The sequence below is a fragment of the Pan paniscus genome, chromosome 11 (genome assembly GCF_029289425.2).
Source record: "Pan paniscus chromosome 11, NHGRI_mPanPan1-v2.0_pri, whole genome shotgun sequence".
Lineage (NCBI taxonomy): Eukaryota > Metazoa > Chordata > Mammalia > Primates > Hominidae > Pan > Pan paniscus.
In genome coordinates, this window is record NC_073260.2 from 108,969,854 (window position 1) to 108,986,086 (window position 16,233).

The 16,233-nt window shown below is 38.7% G+C and overlaps 1 protein-coding gene across 9 annotated transcripts in view; it reads right to left on the reverse strand.

Moving 5' to 3' along the window:
- Positions 1–16,233, reverse strand: part of CCDC171 (coiled-coil domain containing 171) — a 446,519-nt gene that overhangs the window by 389,897 nt on the left and 40,389 nt on the right. For all 9 annotated transcript variants that reach the window (XM_055092101.2, XM_055092103.2, XM_024930188.4 and 6 more), the window contains 2 exons: positions 13,252–13,387; positions 6,008–6,182 (listed from right to left, as the gene is read on the reverse strand). In XM_055092101.2, coding sequence (XP_054948076.1) covers positions 6,008–6,182; positions 13,252–13,387 — 311 coding nt within the window. The remainder of the gene's footprint in view (positions 1–6,007; positions 6,183–13,251; positions 13,388–16,233) is intronic.

Genomic DNA, 16,233 nt, shown 5'->3' on the forward strand with positions numbered 1-16,233 from the left:
TACGCATTTTTCCTCTGATTAATAGTCATCTCTCTATCTTACTCTGTAGAATGTCTGTTGAAATTGTTTGACTCTGAGCAAGTAACTTCCCATCTTTCCAGTACTTCACTTTCCTCATAGTTAAATGAAAGTCATGAACTTTCATATCTAGTGCCTTCCAATTCTTATATTCCTAAATTCCAGGTAGTGGTGTAACTATTATTAAACACCAAAGGTAATTACTGGGGCTCAGAACACAATACCCCCAATTATGGTGGCTTGGTATGCTGAATATTTTTCACTTGCAGAACACAGGAGGGCCTCAGAAGGAAGGTTACTCTGACTTCCTGTCTTCTACCCTTCTTTCTCCCCAAAGCAAGATATAAAATCTAGAAAGGTCGCCTCTCTGACCTACTACCTCTGAAAGTAGGTCATGGGGCCCTCAGGTGATCTATCACCTGGAAGAAAGAAATGCTACTGAACAAACAGGCTTGCTGGGTTTCCCGCTCACTTTATTACATTGGAACATATACTTTTGTCCAGTCATATTTCTCCACAACTATCCACTTCTTTCATCAGACTTAACACAAAAATACGGTTTTCCCTGGTTCTTTGAGTCTTCATATCTGGAGGCTCCCATGTCATCTAAAACTTTGTTAAATAAATTTGTTATGGTTTTCTCTTGTTAACCTGTGTTTTGTTAGAGGGTTGTCAGTTGTAAACCTTGCATGGGTGAGTAAAAGATACTACTTTTTCTTCTCTACGTAATCAAAAATACTTCTGACCAATGTCAATAACCCCAGACAGCTGAGCAAAACTAAGGATCTTAACAGTTACAAAATTATACCTTAACATGCCGGGCACGGTGGCTCACGCCTGTAATCCCAGCACTTTGGGAGGCCGAGGCGGGTGGATCACAAGGTCAGGAGTTCAAGATCCGCCTGGCCAAGATGGTGAAACCCCGTCTCTACTAAAAATACAAGAAAATTAGCCGGGCGTGGTGGTGGGCGCCTGTAATCCCAGCCACTCGGGAGGCTGAGGCAGAGAATTGCTTGAACCCGGGAGGCGGAGGTTGCAGTGAGCCGATATCGCACCACTGCACTCCAGCCTGGGCGAAAGAGGGAGACTCCATCTCAAAAAAGAAAAAAAGAAAATTATATCTTAACATTTCTTTAGCCCCATGAAGTTAACAAAACACTTTTTTTTTTAATCAAGGACAATTTTTTTCACATTTTATTTTTTATTTCAATAGTTTGGGGAACAGATGGTGTTCGGTTGCAGGCAAAAGTTCATTAGTAGTGATTTCTGAGATTCTGGTGCACTCATCACCCAAGCAGTGTATGCTGTAACCAATGTGTAGTCTTTCATCCCTCACCCCCATCCCGTCCTTTCCACAGAGTCCCCAAAGTCCATTATATCATTCTTATGCCCTTGCATACTCATAGCTTAGCTCCCACTTATAAGTGGTTTTCTATTCCTGAGTTACTTCACTTAGAATAATGGCCTCCAACTCCATCCAGATTGCTGCATATGCCACTATTTCATTCTTTTTATGGCTCAGTAGTATTCCTTGGTGTATATATAGCACATTTTCTTTTTCTTTCTTTTTTTTTTTTTTTTTTTTTTTTTTTTTTTGAGATGGAGTCTCGCTGTCACCAGACTGGACTGCAGTGGTGCGATCTTGGCTCACTGCAACCTCTGCCTCCCAGGTTCAAGCTATTCTGCCTCAGCCTCCCAAGTAGCTGGGACTACAGGCGTGCACCACCACACCCAGCTAATTTTTGTATTTTTAGTAGAGACGGGGTTCCACCACCTTGGCCAGGATGGTCTCAATCTCTTGACCTGGTGATCTGCCCTCCTCGGCCTCCCAAAGTGCTGGGATTACAGGCGTGAGCCACCGTGCCCAGCCTATACCACATTTTCTTTATCCACTCATTGGTTGATGGGCTTCTAGGCTGGTTCGATATTTTTGCAGTTGTGAATTGTGCTGCTGTAAACCTGCGTGTGCATGTGTCTTTTTCATATAATGACTTCTTTTCCTCTGGGAAGATACCCAGTAGTGGGAATGCTGGATCAAATGGTAGTTCTACTTTTGGTTCTTTCTTTTTTTTTTTTTTTTTTTAATACTTTAAGTTCCGAGATACATGTGCAGAATGTGCAGGTTTGTTACATAGGTATACATGTGCCATGGTGGTTTACTGTACCCATCAACCCATCATCTACATTAAGTATTTCTCCTGATGCTATCCCTCCCCCAGCCCCCCACCTCCTGCCAGGCCCCAGTGTGTGATGTTACCCTCCCTGTGTCCATGTGTTCTCATTGTTCAACTCCCACTTATGAGTGAGAACATGCGCTGTTTGGTTTTCTGTTCTTGTGTTAGTTTGTGGAGAATGATGGTTTCCAGCTTCATCCATGTCCCTGCAAAGGACATGAACTCATCCTTTTTTATGGCTGCATAGTATTCCATGGTGTATATATGTGCCATATTTTCTTTATCCAATCTATCATTGATGGCCATTTGGGTTGGTTCCAAGTCTTTGCTATTGTGAACAGTGCCACAATAAACATACGTGTGCATGTGTCTTTATAGCAGCATGATTTATAATCCTTTGGGTATATACCCAGCAATGGGATGGCTGGGTCAAATGGTATTTCTAGTTCTAGATCCTTGAGGAATCGCCACACTGTCTTCCACAACAGTTTAACTAATTTACACTCCCACCAACAGTGTAAAAGCATTCCTATTTCTCCACATCTCCTCTCCAGCATCTGTTGTTTCCTGACATTTTAATGAACGCCATTCTAACTGGTGTGAGATGACAACTCATTGTGGTTTTGATTTGCATTTCTCTAATGACCAGTGATGATGACCATTTTTTTGTATGTTTGTTGGTTGCATAAATGTCTTCTTTTGAGAAGTGTCTGTTCATATTCTTTGCCCACTTTCTGATGAGATTGTTTTTTTCTTGTAAATTTGTTTAAGTTCTTTGTAGATTCTGGATATTAGCCCTTTGTCAGATGGATAGATTGCAAAAGTTTTCTCCCATTCTGTAGGTTCCCTGTTCATTCTGATGATAGTTTCTTTTGCTGTGCAGAAGCTCTTTAGTTTAATTAGATCCCATTTGTCTACTTTGGCTTTTGTTGCCATTGCTTTTGGTGTTTTAGTTATGAAGTCCTTCCCCATGCCTATGTCCTGAATGGTATTGCCTAGGTTTTCTACTAGGGTTTTTATGGCTTTAGGTCTTACGTTTAAGTCTTTAATCCATCTTGAGTTAATTTTTGTGTAAGGTGTAAGGAAGGGTTCCAGTTTCAGCTTTCTGCATATGGCTAGCCAGTTTTCCCAACACCATTTATTAAATAGGGAATCCTTTCCCCATTGCTTGTTTTTGTCAGGTTTGTCAAAGATCACATGGTGGTAGATGTCTGGTGTTATTTCTGAGGGCTCTGTTCTGTTCCATTGGTCTATATATCTGTTTTGGTATCAGTACCATGTTGTTTTGGTTACTGTATTCTTGTAGTATAGTTTGAAGTCAGGTAGCGTGATACCTCCAGCTTTGTTCTTTTTTGCTTAGGATTGTCTTGGCAATGTGGGCTCTTTTTTGGTTCCATATGAACTTTAAAGTAGTTTTTTCCAGTTCTGTGAAGAAAGCCAGTGGTAGCTTGATGGGGACAGCACTCAATCTATAAATTACTTTGGGCAGTATGGCCATTTTCACAATACTGATTCTTCCTATCCATGAGCATGAAATATTTTTCCATTTGTTTGTGTCCTCTCTTATTTCCTTGAGCAGTGGTTTGTAGTTCTCCTTGAAAAGGTCCTTCACATCCCTTGTAAGTTGATTCCTAGGTATTTTATTCTGTTTGTAGCAATTGTGAATGGGAGTTCACTCATGATTTGGCTCTCTGTTTGTCTGTTATTGGTGTATAGGAATGCTTGCAATTTTTGCACACTGATTTTGTATCCTGAGGCTTTGCTGAAGTTGCTTATCAGCTTAAGGAGATTTTGGGCTGAGACCATGGGGTTTTCTAAATATACAATCATGTCATCTGCAAACAGAGACAATGTGACTTCCTCTTTTCCTTTTTGAATACCCTTTATTTCTTTCTCTTGCCTGATTGCCCTGGCCAGAACTTCCAATACTATGTTGACTAGGAGTGGTGAGAGAGGGCATCCTTGTCTTGTGCCGGTTTTCAAAGGGAATGCTTCCAGTTTTAGTTCTTTAAGGAATCTCCATACTATTGTCCATAGTGATTGTACTAGTTTACATTCCCACCAGCAGTGTAAAAGTGTTCCCTTTTTACCACATCCATGCAACATCTGTTATTTTTTTATTTTTAAATTATGGCCATTCTTGCAGTAGTAAGGTGGTATCTCATTGCGCTTTTGACTTGCATGTCCCTGATAATTAGTGATATTGAACATTTTTTCATATGTTTTTTGGCCATTTGTATATCTTCTTTTGAGAATTGTCTATATATGTCCTTTGCCCAGTTTTTGATGGGATTATTTGTTTTTTTCTTGCTGATTTGAGTTCCTCGTAGATTCTGGATATTATTCCTTTGTCAGATGCATAGTTTGTGAATATTTTCTCCCAGTCTGTGTTGTCTGTTTACTCTGCTGACTATTCTCTTGCTGTGCAAAAGCTTTTTAGTTTAATTAGTTTTTTAGTTTAATTTTAGTCTAAAGATCTATTTATCTTTGTTTTTGTTGCATTTGCTTTTGGGATCTTGGTCATGAACTCTTTGCCTAAGCCAATGTCTAGAATAGTTTTTCCAATGCTATCTTCTAGAATTTTTATGGTTTCAGGACTTAGATTTAAGTCTTTGATCTTGAATTGATTTTTATATAAGGTGAGAGATAAAGATCCAGCTTCACTCTTCTACATGTGGCTTGCCAAGTATCCCAGCACTACTGGTGAATAGGGTGTCCTTTCCCCACTTTATGTTTTTGTTTGCTTTGTCAAAGATCAGTTGGCTGTAAGTATTTGTCTTTATTTCTGGGTACTCTGTTCTGTTCCATTAGTCTCCATGCCTATTTTTATACCAGTACCATGTAGAACCAGGACCTAAATCTAAATCTGAATTCACATTCAGTGTTCTCTTAATTAAAACCTGCTGTGTACAAGAATGTTCATAGCAACATTATTCTTAATAATCAAAAATTGGACACTACTCAAATGCCCATCAATAATAAATGGATAAATATAAGTGTGGAATGTTTACACAATACTACACATCAATACAAAGCTCTTATACAATATGCATGAATTTCAAAAACATAATGTTGGAGGAAAGAAGCCAGAAACAAAAGAATATATACTTTATGATTCCATTCATATAAACTACAAAAAAGTGGCAAAATTAATCTACACTATTAAAAACCAGTATAGTAGTTATCCATGTAGAAGGGCTTTTGATCATTTTCTGGTCCCTCATCTGGGTGCTTGTTATGAGTGATATCGCTATCTAGGCACATTTATTTTTATATATTATATGTAAATAGAAAGGCTTTATTTAAGTCCAAGGGCTACATAACACATAGCTTTTGAAGATTAAATCCAGTGACTTTTTCTTTTCCAAGCACCACACTCTAGCCCAGTGATTTCTAAACCTGGCAAAATAAATGAAAGAGGCAGTGCTTCTTGAACATATAGATTCTCAAGCTAGAGATTTGGATTCATATTATAGTGATGGGGAGCCTGGAGTATATGTTTAAGACAAACAAAAATCCCTTTGTGATTCTGTTGATTATTCATGGAAGAAGTGCTTCTAAAAAGTGACTTAAGAGAATTTTGAACTCCTTTTTCCATATATGCACAGCATAAAAAAATCAATGTAAAGTAGATAAATGTTCACAAAATTGCCAGAAGACTTTTTATACATACCCAGCTAAGTCTGTACATCAAAAGTCAGTCAACGAATCAGAATCTTACCTCTGACCCTGTATGGGATGTACACACAACAGCGAGGAGTGATATACAATCAGGTTACAACCCTAAACTTGGGAAGAAATAGAAACAGTCTTACCACAGAGTTTTTCTTGGATCCTATGTGCCTCGGCTAATCTTTCTTCAGCAGCCCGTCTTCCAAGACCAGCTTCCTTTCTAGCAACAGCTAGGTCATATTCCAGACTTTGTCGCAATGCTTCTCCCTTTTCAACCTCGGACCGTAGCTTGGCAATCTGGCTCTCATAGCTTGCCAGCTAAAAACAGATTCCTGATATCAACATGTGTCCAAAGATTATGAGATCATACACTCAAACATTTAAGTTTCTTAGAGAAACTTGTTTCCATAATATATACAAGGCAAAAATTTATAAATTTATATATTCTGAATCACTGGAAAGAAAGCACTACCTTACAAAATGACACCCATTACGTTTTTTATTTTAGAGAATCCACTAGAGGAAAAAAAATCTTATAAGAACTTTTTATAAAATTAAAGATAAATTACATGTTTTAATCAGAAATAGTCACACCTTGGCCAGGCACGGTGGCTCACTCCTGTAATCCCAGCACTTTGGGAGGCCAAGGCAGGAGGATCACTTAAGCCCAGGAGTTCAAGACCAGCCCGGGCCACATGGGGAGACCCTGTCTCTATAATAATAATAATAATAATAATAATAATAATAATAATACAAAAATTAACCAGGCATGGTGGTGTGCGCCTGTAGTCTCAGCTACTCAGGAGGCTGAGATGGAAGGATTGCTTGAGCCTGGGAGGCAGAGGTTGCAGTGAGCAGAGACCATGCCACTGCACTCCATCCTGAAGGACAGAGCAAGACCGTCTAAAAAAAAGAAAGAAAGAAAAGAAAATATTCATACCTAAAAAACAAACAAACAAAAAAAATGCATGATACATACTAAGCACTTAAAAATTCACTCTTTCCTCTCCTCCTTCTATTCCCTAAATGGAACCAATAAACAAATTGCATCAAAGTATAGTTTAATAAATATTGTCTGTATTATTTATCTTGATTATGATATCACTGATCATAAAGTAATAAAAGTGCCAATTTTGCAGGGATTTAAATGAACGAATATCGAATTTGTGATCCTTCCAAAGTAGCATGACAGAAGGTCAGAGACAACTGGCTTCTCAATAGGCTTGATCAATGAGAGGCACATGTGGAATGATTGACAGCAGGAGAAGTGAAGATGCCAAGTTATTTCTGCCATTCTAGATCTACCTTGAGCAGTTATCCCTCTCTTGCCTGTGGCTGCAAATCCTTATGGATAGTCCCTCCTTCCATGGGCCTTGCTTTGTCCAGTTCTAGCTCTAATCAACCTTGGGAATAGAAGCAGTTCTTAATGTTGGGTTGTCTTAATCTCCTCTAGTTGTCTTTTCCACTTTTCTAGTACCTGTGTAACCAATACCTGCTATTAATGTCCCTTTGTTTTAAGACTTAGAATGGTTTCTGTTTTCCTAACTGAACACCCAGTAATATTGCTCTTGGTATCAGAAATTGTCTCGAGATGGGTTTATAATATTGGGTGGCTAATATATTTAAGCCTGAACACAGCGAAAGCCTCTTTGCAGGTAGAAATGGGATTCTAGTGATCTACAGCATACAGTGGGATCACAGTTCTTTAAATTATGGTGTGCAGTTGTTTAGGATGAAGTGCCAGTTGAAAATAAGCCTTCGGAAAATGAAGTAATGAACGCACTTAACTATGATGCCAGTATTGATTTACTACAAGGCCTGAGGGATAGAAAGGGTAAATCTCACTATACTAGAGAATTTACAAACACAAAATGATAATCTCAGAGCTTTAGAATCTCAGTTCAAGACAGTCAGAAAAACGAGTTTTTATGGTGAGTTTAAAATAACTGCTTATTTAGTACAGCCCCAGGGCAGATAAGGTTATGAACAAACCTGAAAATCTAATTATGGGAAATGCAAAATTACAAGTTCAATGAAGAGTTTCACCAGGTTTCTTCTGTTAAGATGCTATCAGCTGGATATTAAGTAGGAAGAACATAGGATGAGGACTTTCAGAATTAAACAAACCTAAAAACTATGAACTCTCAAATCCCCCCTGAACATTCCTTACCAAAAAAAAGCAGCCTCTCCTTTCTCACTGAGGTAACCAGCCTTTCCTTGCTGAAAGATTTAGTAATGACCACACCTGAAGCAGCTGCCTTGCAGGAGGATTTGCAAGAGCCACCTACACCACTCTGTTCACCACAGATTGACTCAGATCTCAGTATGCTACAGAAGGAAAAATGCAGTCTGCTCCAGGAGGAAATAGCTTATATAGCAGAAGAACTGAAAGCTCTTGCTAATCTGGTACTCACAGGAACTTGGAGAACGTGTACAAGATCGATGCGGATTTCGTCTCTAAGTTAACTCTTAACAGTTTTGCTTGGATGGCTGACTGAAAATTGAATTCGACATTAGCCTACAATCATTTCATAAGGTCAAAATACTAGCACTTTCCTGGCATAATACAAACACTTAAGAACACGGGAGTGGTTTTGTGCAAACCAAGCCTCCCTTTTCCTTGACTACATCCTCTTCAAGGGCACAAAGTACATTACTTAAAATTAAAATGCTGGCCAGGTGCGGTGGCTCACTCCTGCAATCCCAGCACTTTGAGAGGCTGATGAGGGAGGGTTGCTTGAGGCTAGGAGTTTGAGACCAACCTGAGCAACACAGCAAGACCCCATGTCTACAAACAATAATAATAATAAATTAGCCAGGTGTGATGGCACACACCTACAGTCCTGGCTACTTGGGAAGCTGCAGCATAAAATCACTTGAGCCCAGGAGTTCCAGGCTGTAGGGAGCAATGATCACATCACTGCATGCAAGCCTGGACAACAGAGCAAGACCCTGTCTCTAAAAAAAGATTTAAAACAACAAATATATATACATGTATACACACACACACACACACACACAATAACTGAAATATGATATATGATACGTAGCTATAATTTTTTTTTTTTGAGACAGAGTCTCGCTCTGTTGCCGAAGCTGGAGTACAGTGGCATGATCTCGGCTCACTGCAACCTCTGCCTCCCAGGTTCAAGTGAGTCTCCCACCTCAGCCACCCAAGTAGCTGGGATTATAGGTGCGCACCACCACGCCCAGCTAATTTTTGCATTTTTAGTAGAGACAGGGTTTCGCCATGTTGGCCAGGCTGGTCTCAAACTCCTGACCTCAAGTGATTTGCCCACCTCAGCCTCCTAAAGTGCTGGGATTACAGGCGTGAGCCATGGCACCCATCCTGTAACTATAATTTCTAAAATGTGATATGTATCTGTGATTTCTACTGATGATACTCAAAAGTACTGCTAACACTACTATGACTTGTTAAAAGGAGGACTGGCCGGGTCAAGCCTTTCAGAACTGAAGGAAATGCTTAATATCAGTTAGAGGTTAATAAAAATAAAATTATAAGTTTTCCCCATCTATGTTCACAGATTCCCTGATTTCTCTGAGGACTCCAGCTTAAGAATCCCTGCTCTCAAGAGTACTGGCTGGGTCAGACAATATCTTCAGGCCATAAAGCCTACTGATTAGTCCTAAGTTTCCAGTATTTTTTGGCTAAAAGAAGTTATGTCAGCCGAGTACAGTGGCTCACACCTGTTGTCCCAGCACTTTGGGAGGCCAAGGCGGGTGGATCACTTGAGCCCAGAAGTTCAAGACCAGCCTGGACAACATGGCAAAACCACACCTCTATAAAAATATAAAAAATTAGCCAAGCATGGTGGCACGTGCGTGCCTGTAGTCCCAGCTCCTTAGGAGGCTGATGTAGGAGATCACTTGAGTCCAGGAGTTCAAGACCAGGCTGCAGTGAGCCAAGATCACACCATTGCCCTCCAACCTGGGTGACAGAGCGAGACCCTGTTTCAAAAAAAAAAAAAAAAAAGTAGTATGTCACTCTCCTTTACCCTCTCTCTTTCTAATTTATCTGGATTTTCTTGCTCTGTCATCACTATCTGGGCCAATGAGATATCTGAATAGCCTCACGGTCTTCTTGTCCTATTTTCCACAACAGTATTGTTACGCTCAAATGATTCTAAAAACCTTACAGTATTTTCCCATCCCAATCACCTACATCAATGCAATTCAGTCTCATCTGGAACGTATGAATCTATAAGCAATTCTTCTCCCCGTACCCTCTGTCTACTAATAAATCCTTTCAACAGTAATCTATTATTTGAATACCTATCAAAGAAACCTGTAGCTCAGAAAAATGAATTAACTTGCCCAAGATCCCCCAACAATAAAACTCCTAGAGAAGTCTTTAGAGATATTTTGTGCCAATCACCGTGCATTTGTGTTCGCATTAGGAATACCTGATAAGGCAAATATGGCCTTAGTTTTTAAATCACTGCATTCCTCTCTGCCTTGCTTCCTGATGTGTACAGTTGGAGATTACATGGCTAAAAAATTTAACTACATAATACAAGTATGATCATCTAAAGAAATAATTGAAGGCCAGGCACAGTGGCTCACTGGCTTACACCTGTAATCCCAGCACTTTGGGAGGTCGAGACAGGTGGATCACTTGAGGTCAGGAGTTCGAGACCAGCCTGGCCAACATGGTAAAACTCCGTCTCCACTAAAAATACAAAAATTTGGCCAGGCATGGTGGCTCACACCTATAATCCCAGTACTTTGGGAGGCCAAGGCGGGTGGATCACAAAGTCAGGAGTTCGAGACCAGCCTGGCCAAGATGGTGAAATCCCGTCTCTACTAAAAATACAAAAATTAGCCAGGCACAGTGGCAGGCACCTGTAATCCCAGCTACGCAGGAGGCTGAAGCAGGAGGAACGCTTGAACCTGGGAGGCAGAGGTTGCAGTGAGCCAAGATAGCACCATTGTACTCCAGCCTGGACAACAAACTGAGTGAGACTCTGTCTCAAAAAAAAAAGAAAAAGAAAAGAAATAATTGAAAAAATAATAATTAGTAATATAAATCTGGAGTTGAACCAATTATAATTTCCTGTTTTAAGAAAACTGTATTCCTTCCCTAAGATAATTTCCTATCTCCTTAATGTGAACATATACTTCAAAACATTTTGATCAAATAAAAGAGAACAGTGTGTTCTGCTGAGAAATCTAATGACAACTATAAACATATTATGAAAGAATATATTTATTTTTATTTTATTTTTTGTAGATACAGGGTCTCACTCACAGGCCCAGGCTGGTCTCGAACTCCTGGGCACAAGCAATCCTCCTGCCTTGGCCTCCCAAAGTGCTGGGATTACAGGCATGAGCCACCACACCTGGCTGTGAGAGAATTTATTTAATAGAGGAATGATTATCATCACACTAATACTCTCAAGTAAAATGTGCACTTGGTTTTAAAAAAACAAGTTTTAGAGTTTATGAATAATTAGCACACATTTAACACATACCACTTTATATGGATTATTACAATGTAAATAGAAGCAATTACTTCAATTATCACTTAAAAATTACCTCAATTGGGCAGGGCACAGTGGCTCACGCCTGTAATCCCAGCACTTTGGGAGGCCAAGGTGGGCAGATCACCTGAGGTGAGGAGTTCAAGACCAGCCTAGTCAACATGGTAAAACCCCATCTCTACTAAAAATACAAAAATTAGCCGGGCATGGTGGCACGTGCCTGTAGTACCAGCTACTGGGGAGGCTGAGGCAAGTGATTCTCCAATCACTTGAACCTGGAGGCAGTGGTTGCAGTGAGCCGAGATCGCTCCACTGCACTCCAGCCTGGGTGACAGAGCAAGACTTCGTCTCAAAAAAAGAAAAATTATGATAATAATATTACCTCAATTGCTACTAAAAAAATACAAAGAGAATTATTATGTATTCATCTCTTGTTATTTCAATCAGCAATACCACTGCTCCTTAGATATCCTGAAAAAAATCATCTTTTCATACTCTCCTCTGTTGCCCAGGCTGGAGTGCAGTGGCACGATCTCAGCTCACTGCAACCTTCCAGCTCCAGGGCTCAAGCGATTCTCCTGCCTCAGCCTCCCAAGTAGCTGAGATTACAGGTGTGCGCCACTACGCCCAGCTAATTTTTGTATTTTTAGTAGAAATGGGGTTTCACCATGTTAGCCAGGCTGATCTCGAACTCCTGACTTCAAGTGATCCACCCACCTTGGCCTCTCAAAGTGCTTGGATTATAGGCATGAGCCACCACACCTGGCCCTTTTCATACATTTATTCAATATACAACTACTGACGGCCTATTATGTGCTAGTAAACATAAGCAATATGGAGACAAAGTGTGATCACTGTTTTCAGCTCTCAGGGGGTTTACAAACTAAAGAAGAGCAGGTAAGCATGATATAAATGTTTTCGTTCTAAAATATCTGTAACAGCAACATGTTGTGGAAGAACAAAGTAGTAGCCGGTTTTACTTAGAGAGACATTAAAAGGTTTCCCAACATGAGAACTGCAGAACTTAGCAAAAAGGGAAGAAAAACATACTGTTTACACTTAACTGTCAATAAATTACTGCTACTATTACAGTACACAAGCACTTTCCAAATTTTATTTCACTTAATTATCACAACAACCCTTTGGGACCAGCAGTTCACAATGAGAAACCAATGGTGTACAGGATAAATGAGTAGCCCAAGATGACGCATCTTGTAAATGGAAAGGCCAGGAATAAATTGAGCTCTGTGTAATTTGATATTCTTCCCACTATACCAGGTGGCCTAAACTGAGTTTTAAGAATAAATAAGACTTATCAGAGAAAAAAGGAGAAAAAACACAGCAGAGAGAAGAGGCATAAAGATATGACTCATGAATTATCTTAGAAGGGAAGGAAAACTATCTTGGACTATATACATATACATATGAAATATATATACACACACATACATACTAATAAAAGAAATAATGACTTATAAACTAAGACAATTTATGAACTGAACTATGATTAAAAATTCCATACTCAAATTTACTTAAGAGATTGCTCCATAATGGAGACCTTAAAGGAACCTACATTATGATTTCAAAAATGTCTGATTTACAAATCCTTTAATCATCAAACATGTTCATAAATAATTTTAATCAATTGAACCCATTAATTAAAATAAATCTAAGATAACATACAAATAAACATAATTCATTAAAGTTCTACTTTAACACTTATGCAATTACACTACATTTTAAAATTATGTTTCCTTTATTACAATTTCCTTTTTAAGCCCAAGAATGGTATAGTTATAAAGGTTAAACATGGAGTTTTTCATATGAAATAAATTAAAAAATCAAACTCAACTTTTAACATTATTTGAGAGGAAAATAAATCGTACCTCTGCATTGTGTTTGGTTGTTATTTCTAACTTTTCTTTTTTAGCCCAATGGAGTTTCTTCCTGAGATTATCAGTAATATCCAACTCTGTTTCATTTTTAAGTATTTGTCTTACATCCAATGAGGCATTCTTCAACCTTTAAAATGAGATTACAGTAAAATGTATATGCTTCTCATAAAGCACATTTCAGAACATTTCTGATATTTTTGATAACTTATTTTTCAAAAAACAAAGAGAACATGACATGGTTCTTGACTTAGAGTTCACAATCTAGTAAAAGATGTCCACTGCAAAAGCTACGTAGAAATACAAAGTAGTATATATAGATAGATAGATACCTAGCAACAAACCACTGTCTAATGGGAAATTACCACATTATTCAAGATTGCTACTTAAACTGTCTGATCATATCACAACCTGGATAATTTTGGAAGAGACTGGGTTCTCCCACTTTTTTTCTTTGTAAATAATACATTTTGTTTACTGCAAATGTAATACATAATACAAAAAGAAAAATGTCAGACGAAAGCACCCTACTCTCTCCCAAAAATAAAAATAAAAAATTAAAATAACAGCAAACAGAATTTAGAGGTATAAACTCACAAGAGAAAGAACACAAAAGATGAGATAATAGCAACCAATTACTGGAAGCTGAAATGCATGTGGACAAGTGGTAACTGATAACCCCCAAAAGCTCAGTAATTGGCAACACCTTTGAAAATGGAGGTAAAAGTAGAGCAGAAAACAGGAGAATTATTTGAAAGTCTGCCAACAAAATAATTACATCCTCAGATCCCCATCCCCCATACCACACAACTGGGTACCTATCTCTTTCCCAGTCTGGCAGAAAAACACTAGGGGTTTATTCCCTGGAGAGGATAAAACAGAGGGTCTCTGGATCAGAAGACATTAGATACAAATGACCTAAGTTTTTCATACTATATACAAGAAGCTTGAGTTAAAAGTTACATAAGGAAAGAGCGCTCTAGAGTTTTAACACTACTTGTCTTGCCAGAATGTTCTTGCCAGAACGATGGCAGTCAAGCAGAAATTGGAAGTGTCTTCCCTACAGAACCTAAGCAACCAGGTGAAAAATACCTAAAGATACTGATGCCAGTGGTTCTCTAGAAAAACAGCTTAACCATATAACCCTACAGAGCATGCCACAAACACAAAGTCTCACACACTGAGCTTCCAGTCATCTTTTTAGGTTAAGCCCCTACTTTTCAATATAAGCAGACAGCCAACAATCACCAAAAGTTTAATAAGCATCTAATATGATAAGCAGAGACCAAAAATATGGTGCATAGAAAAGAAGCATGCCTTGAAAGACTATGCAGAAAGATGACAACTTAGAAGAGGGGGAAAAAAAAACTAACATTGTCTACTAAAAAAAATAGGAGTATATCATCCATATGTCACATCCATGACTGCAATAAGAAATGAAATACTCAGAGAAAAAAAAAACAGCTCTTAAAAAATCAAAAACAGCCAGGTGCAGTGGCTCACGCCTGGCCTCCAAGCACTTTGGGAGGCTGTGGTGGGCAGATCACTTGAGGCCAGGAGTTCAAGACCAGCCTGGCCAACATAGTGAAATCCTGCTTCTACTAAAAATGTAAAAAATTAGCTGGATGTGGTGGCTCATGCTTGTAATCCCAGCTACTTGGGAGGCAAAGGCAGGAGAATCCTTGAACCCAGGAAGCAGAGGTTGCAGTGAGCAGAGATCACACCATTGCACTCCACCCTGGGCAACAAGAGCAAAACTCCATCTCAAAAAAAAGAAAAGAAAAGAAAAAGAAAAAGAAAAGTAATCAAAAACACAAACTAAGAAAACGAAAAACTAAATAAATAAAAATAAAAGAAAAATCTCCCAGAAAATAAAGCAAAAAAAGAGATGGAGATGAAAAATAGAAAATTTTTTAAATTAGAAGACTGTCCAAGAAGTTCAAAATCTAAATAAAGGTGCAGAATGAAAAAAAATAAATTTATAACATTAAATAGTCTTGTTATTTTGTAAGCATTGTTCTAAGCATTTTACATATATAAACTTATTTATTCTTCACAATAATCTCATGAGATTGGTACTATTATGACCCCCTATTACCCAAGTTCACAGGGCTAGTGAGGGAGAGGCAGAGCTGAAATTCAAACCCTGAAAGCCTGGCTCCACGATATATCCTCTTAACCACTGCACTACAATGTCTCTCTGAACGGGAGGAAACTATTACAGAAACAAATCCATGGAAATAGGCGGATTCCGAAGGATATAAGTTTCAAACCGAAAAGGCCTATTAAAAGAGCCCAGGTTAAATGCATGGAAATTTCAGAAAACAAGGAACAAAAAAGTAGTTCCTCCAAAGTCTAGAGAGAAATAAATAGGTTTTATACAAAAGACTAACAAATATGTTTGACTATAAAAATCCCTGAAAGACAACCTAGGCAATACCATCCTGGACACAGGAACGGGCAAAGATGTCATGATGAAGATGCCTAAAGCAATCACAACAAAAGCAAAAATTGACAAATGGGATCTAATTAAACTTAAGAGCTTCTTCATGGCAAAAGAAACTATCAACAGTTTAAACAGCCTAGAGAATGGGAAAAAAATTTGCAAATTATACATCTGACAAAGGTCTAATATCCAGCATCTATAAGCAACTTAAACAAATTTACAAGAAAAAAAACATTAAAAAGTGGGCAAAGGACATAAAAAGACACTTTTCAAGAGAAGACATACATGCAGCCAACAAGCATATGAAACAAAGCTCAGTATCAGTGATCATTAGAGAAACGCAAATCAAAACCACAATGACATACCATCTCACACCAGTCAGAATGGCCATTATCAAAAAGTCAAAAAATAAGGCCGGGTGCGGTGGCTCACGCCTGTAATCCCAGCACCTTGGGAGGCCAAGGCAGGTGGATCACAAGGTCAGGAGATCGAGACCATCCTGGCTAACACGGTGAAACCCCATCTCTACT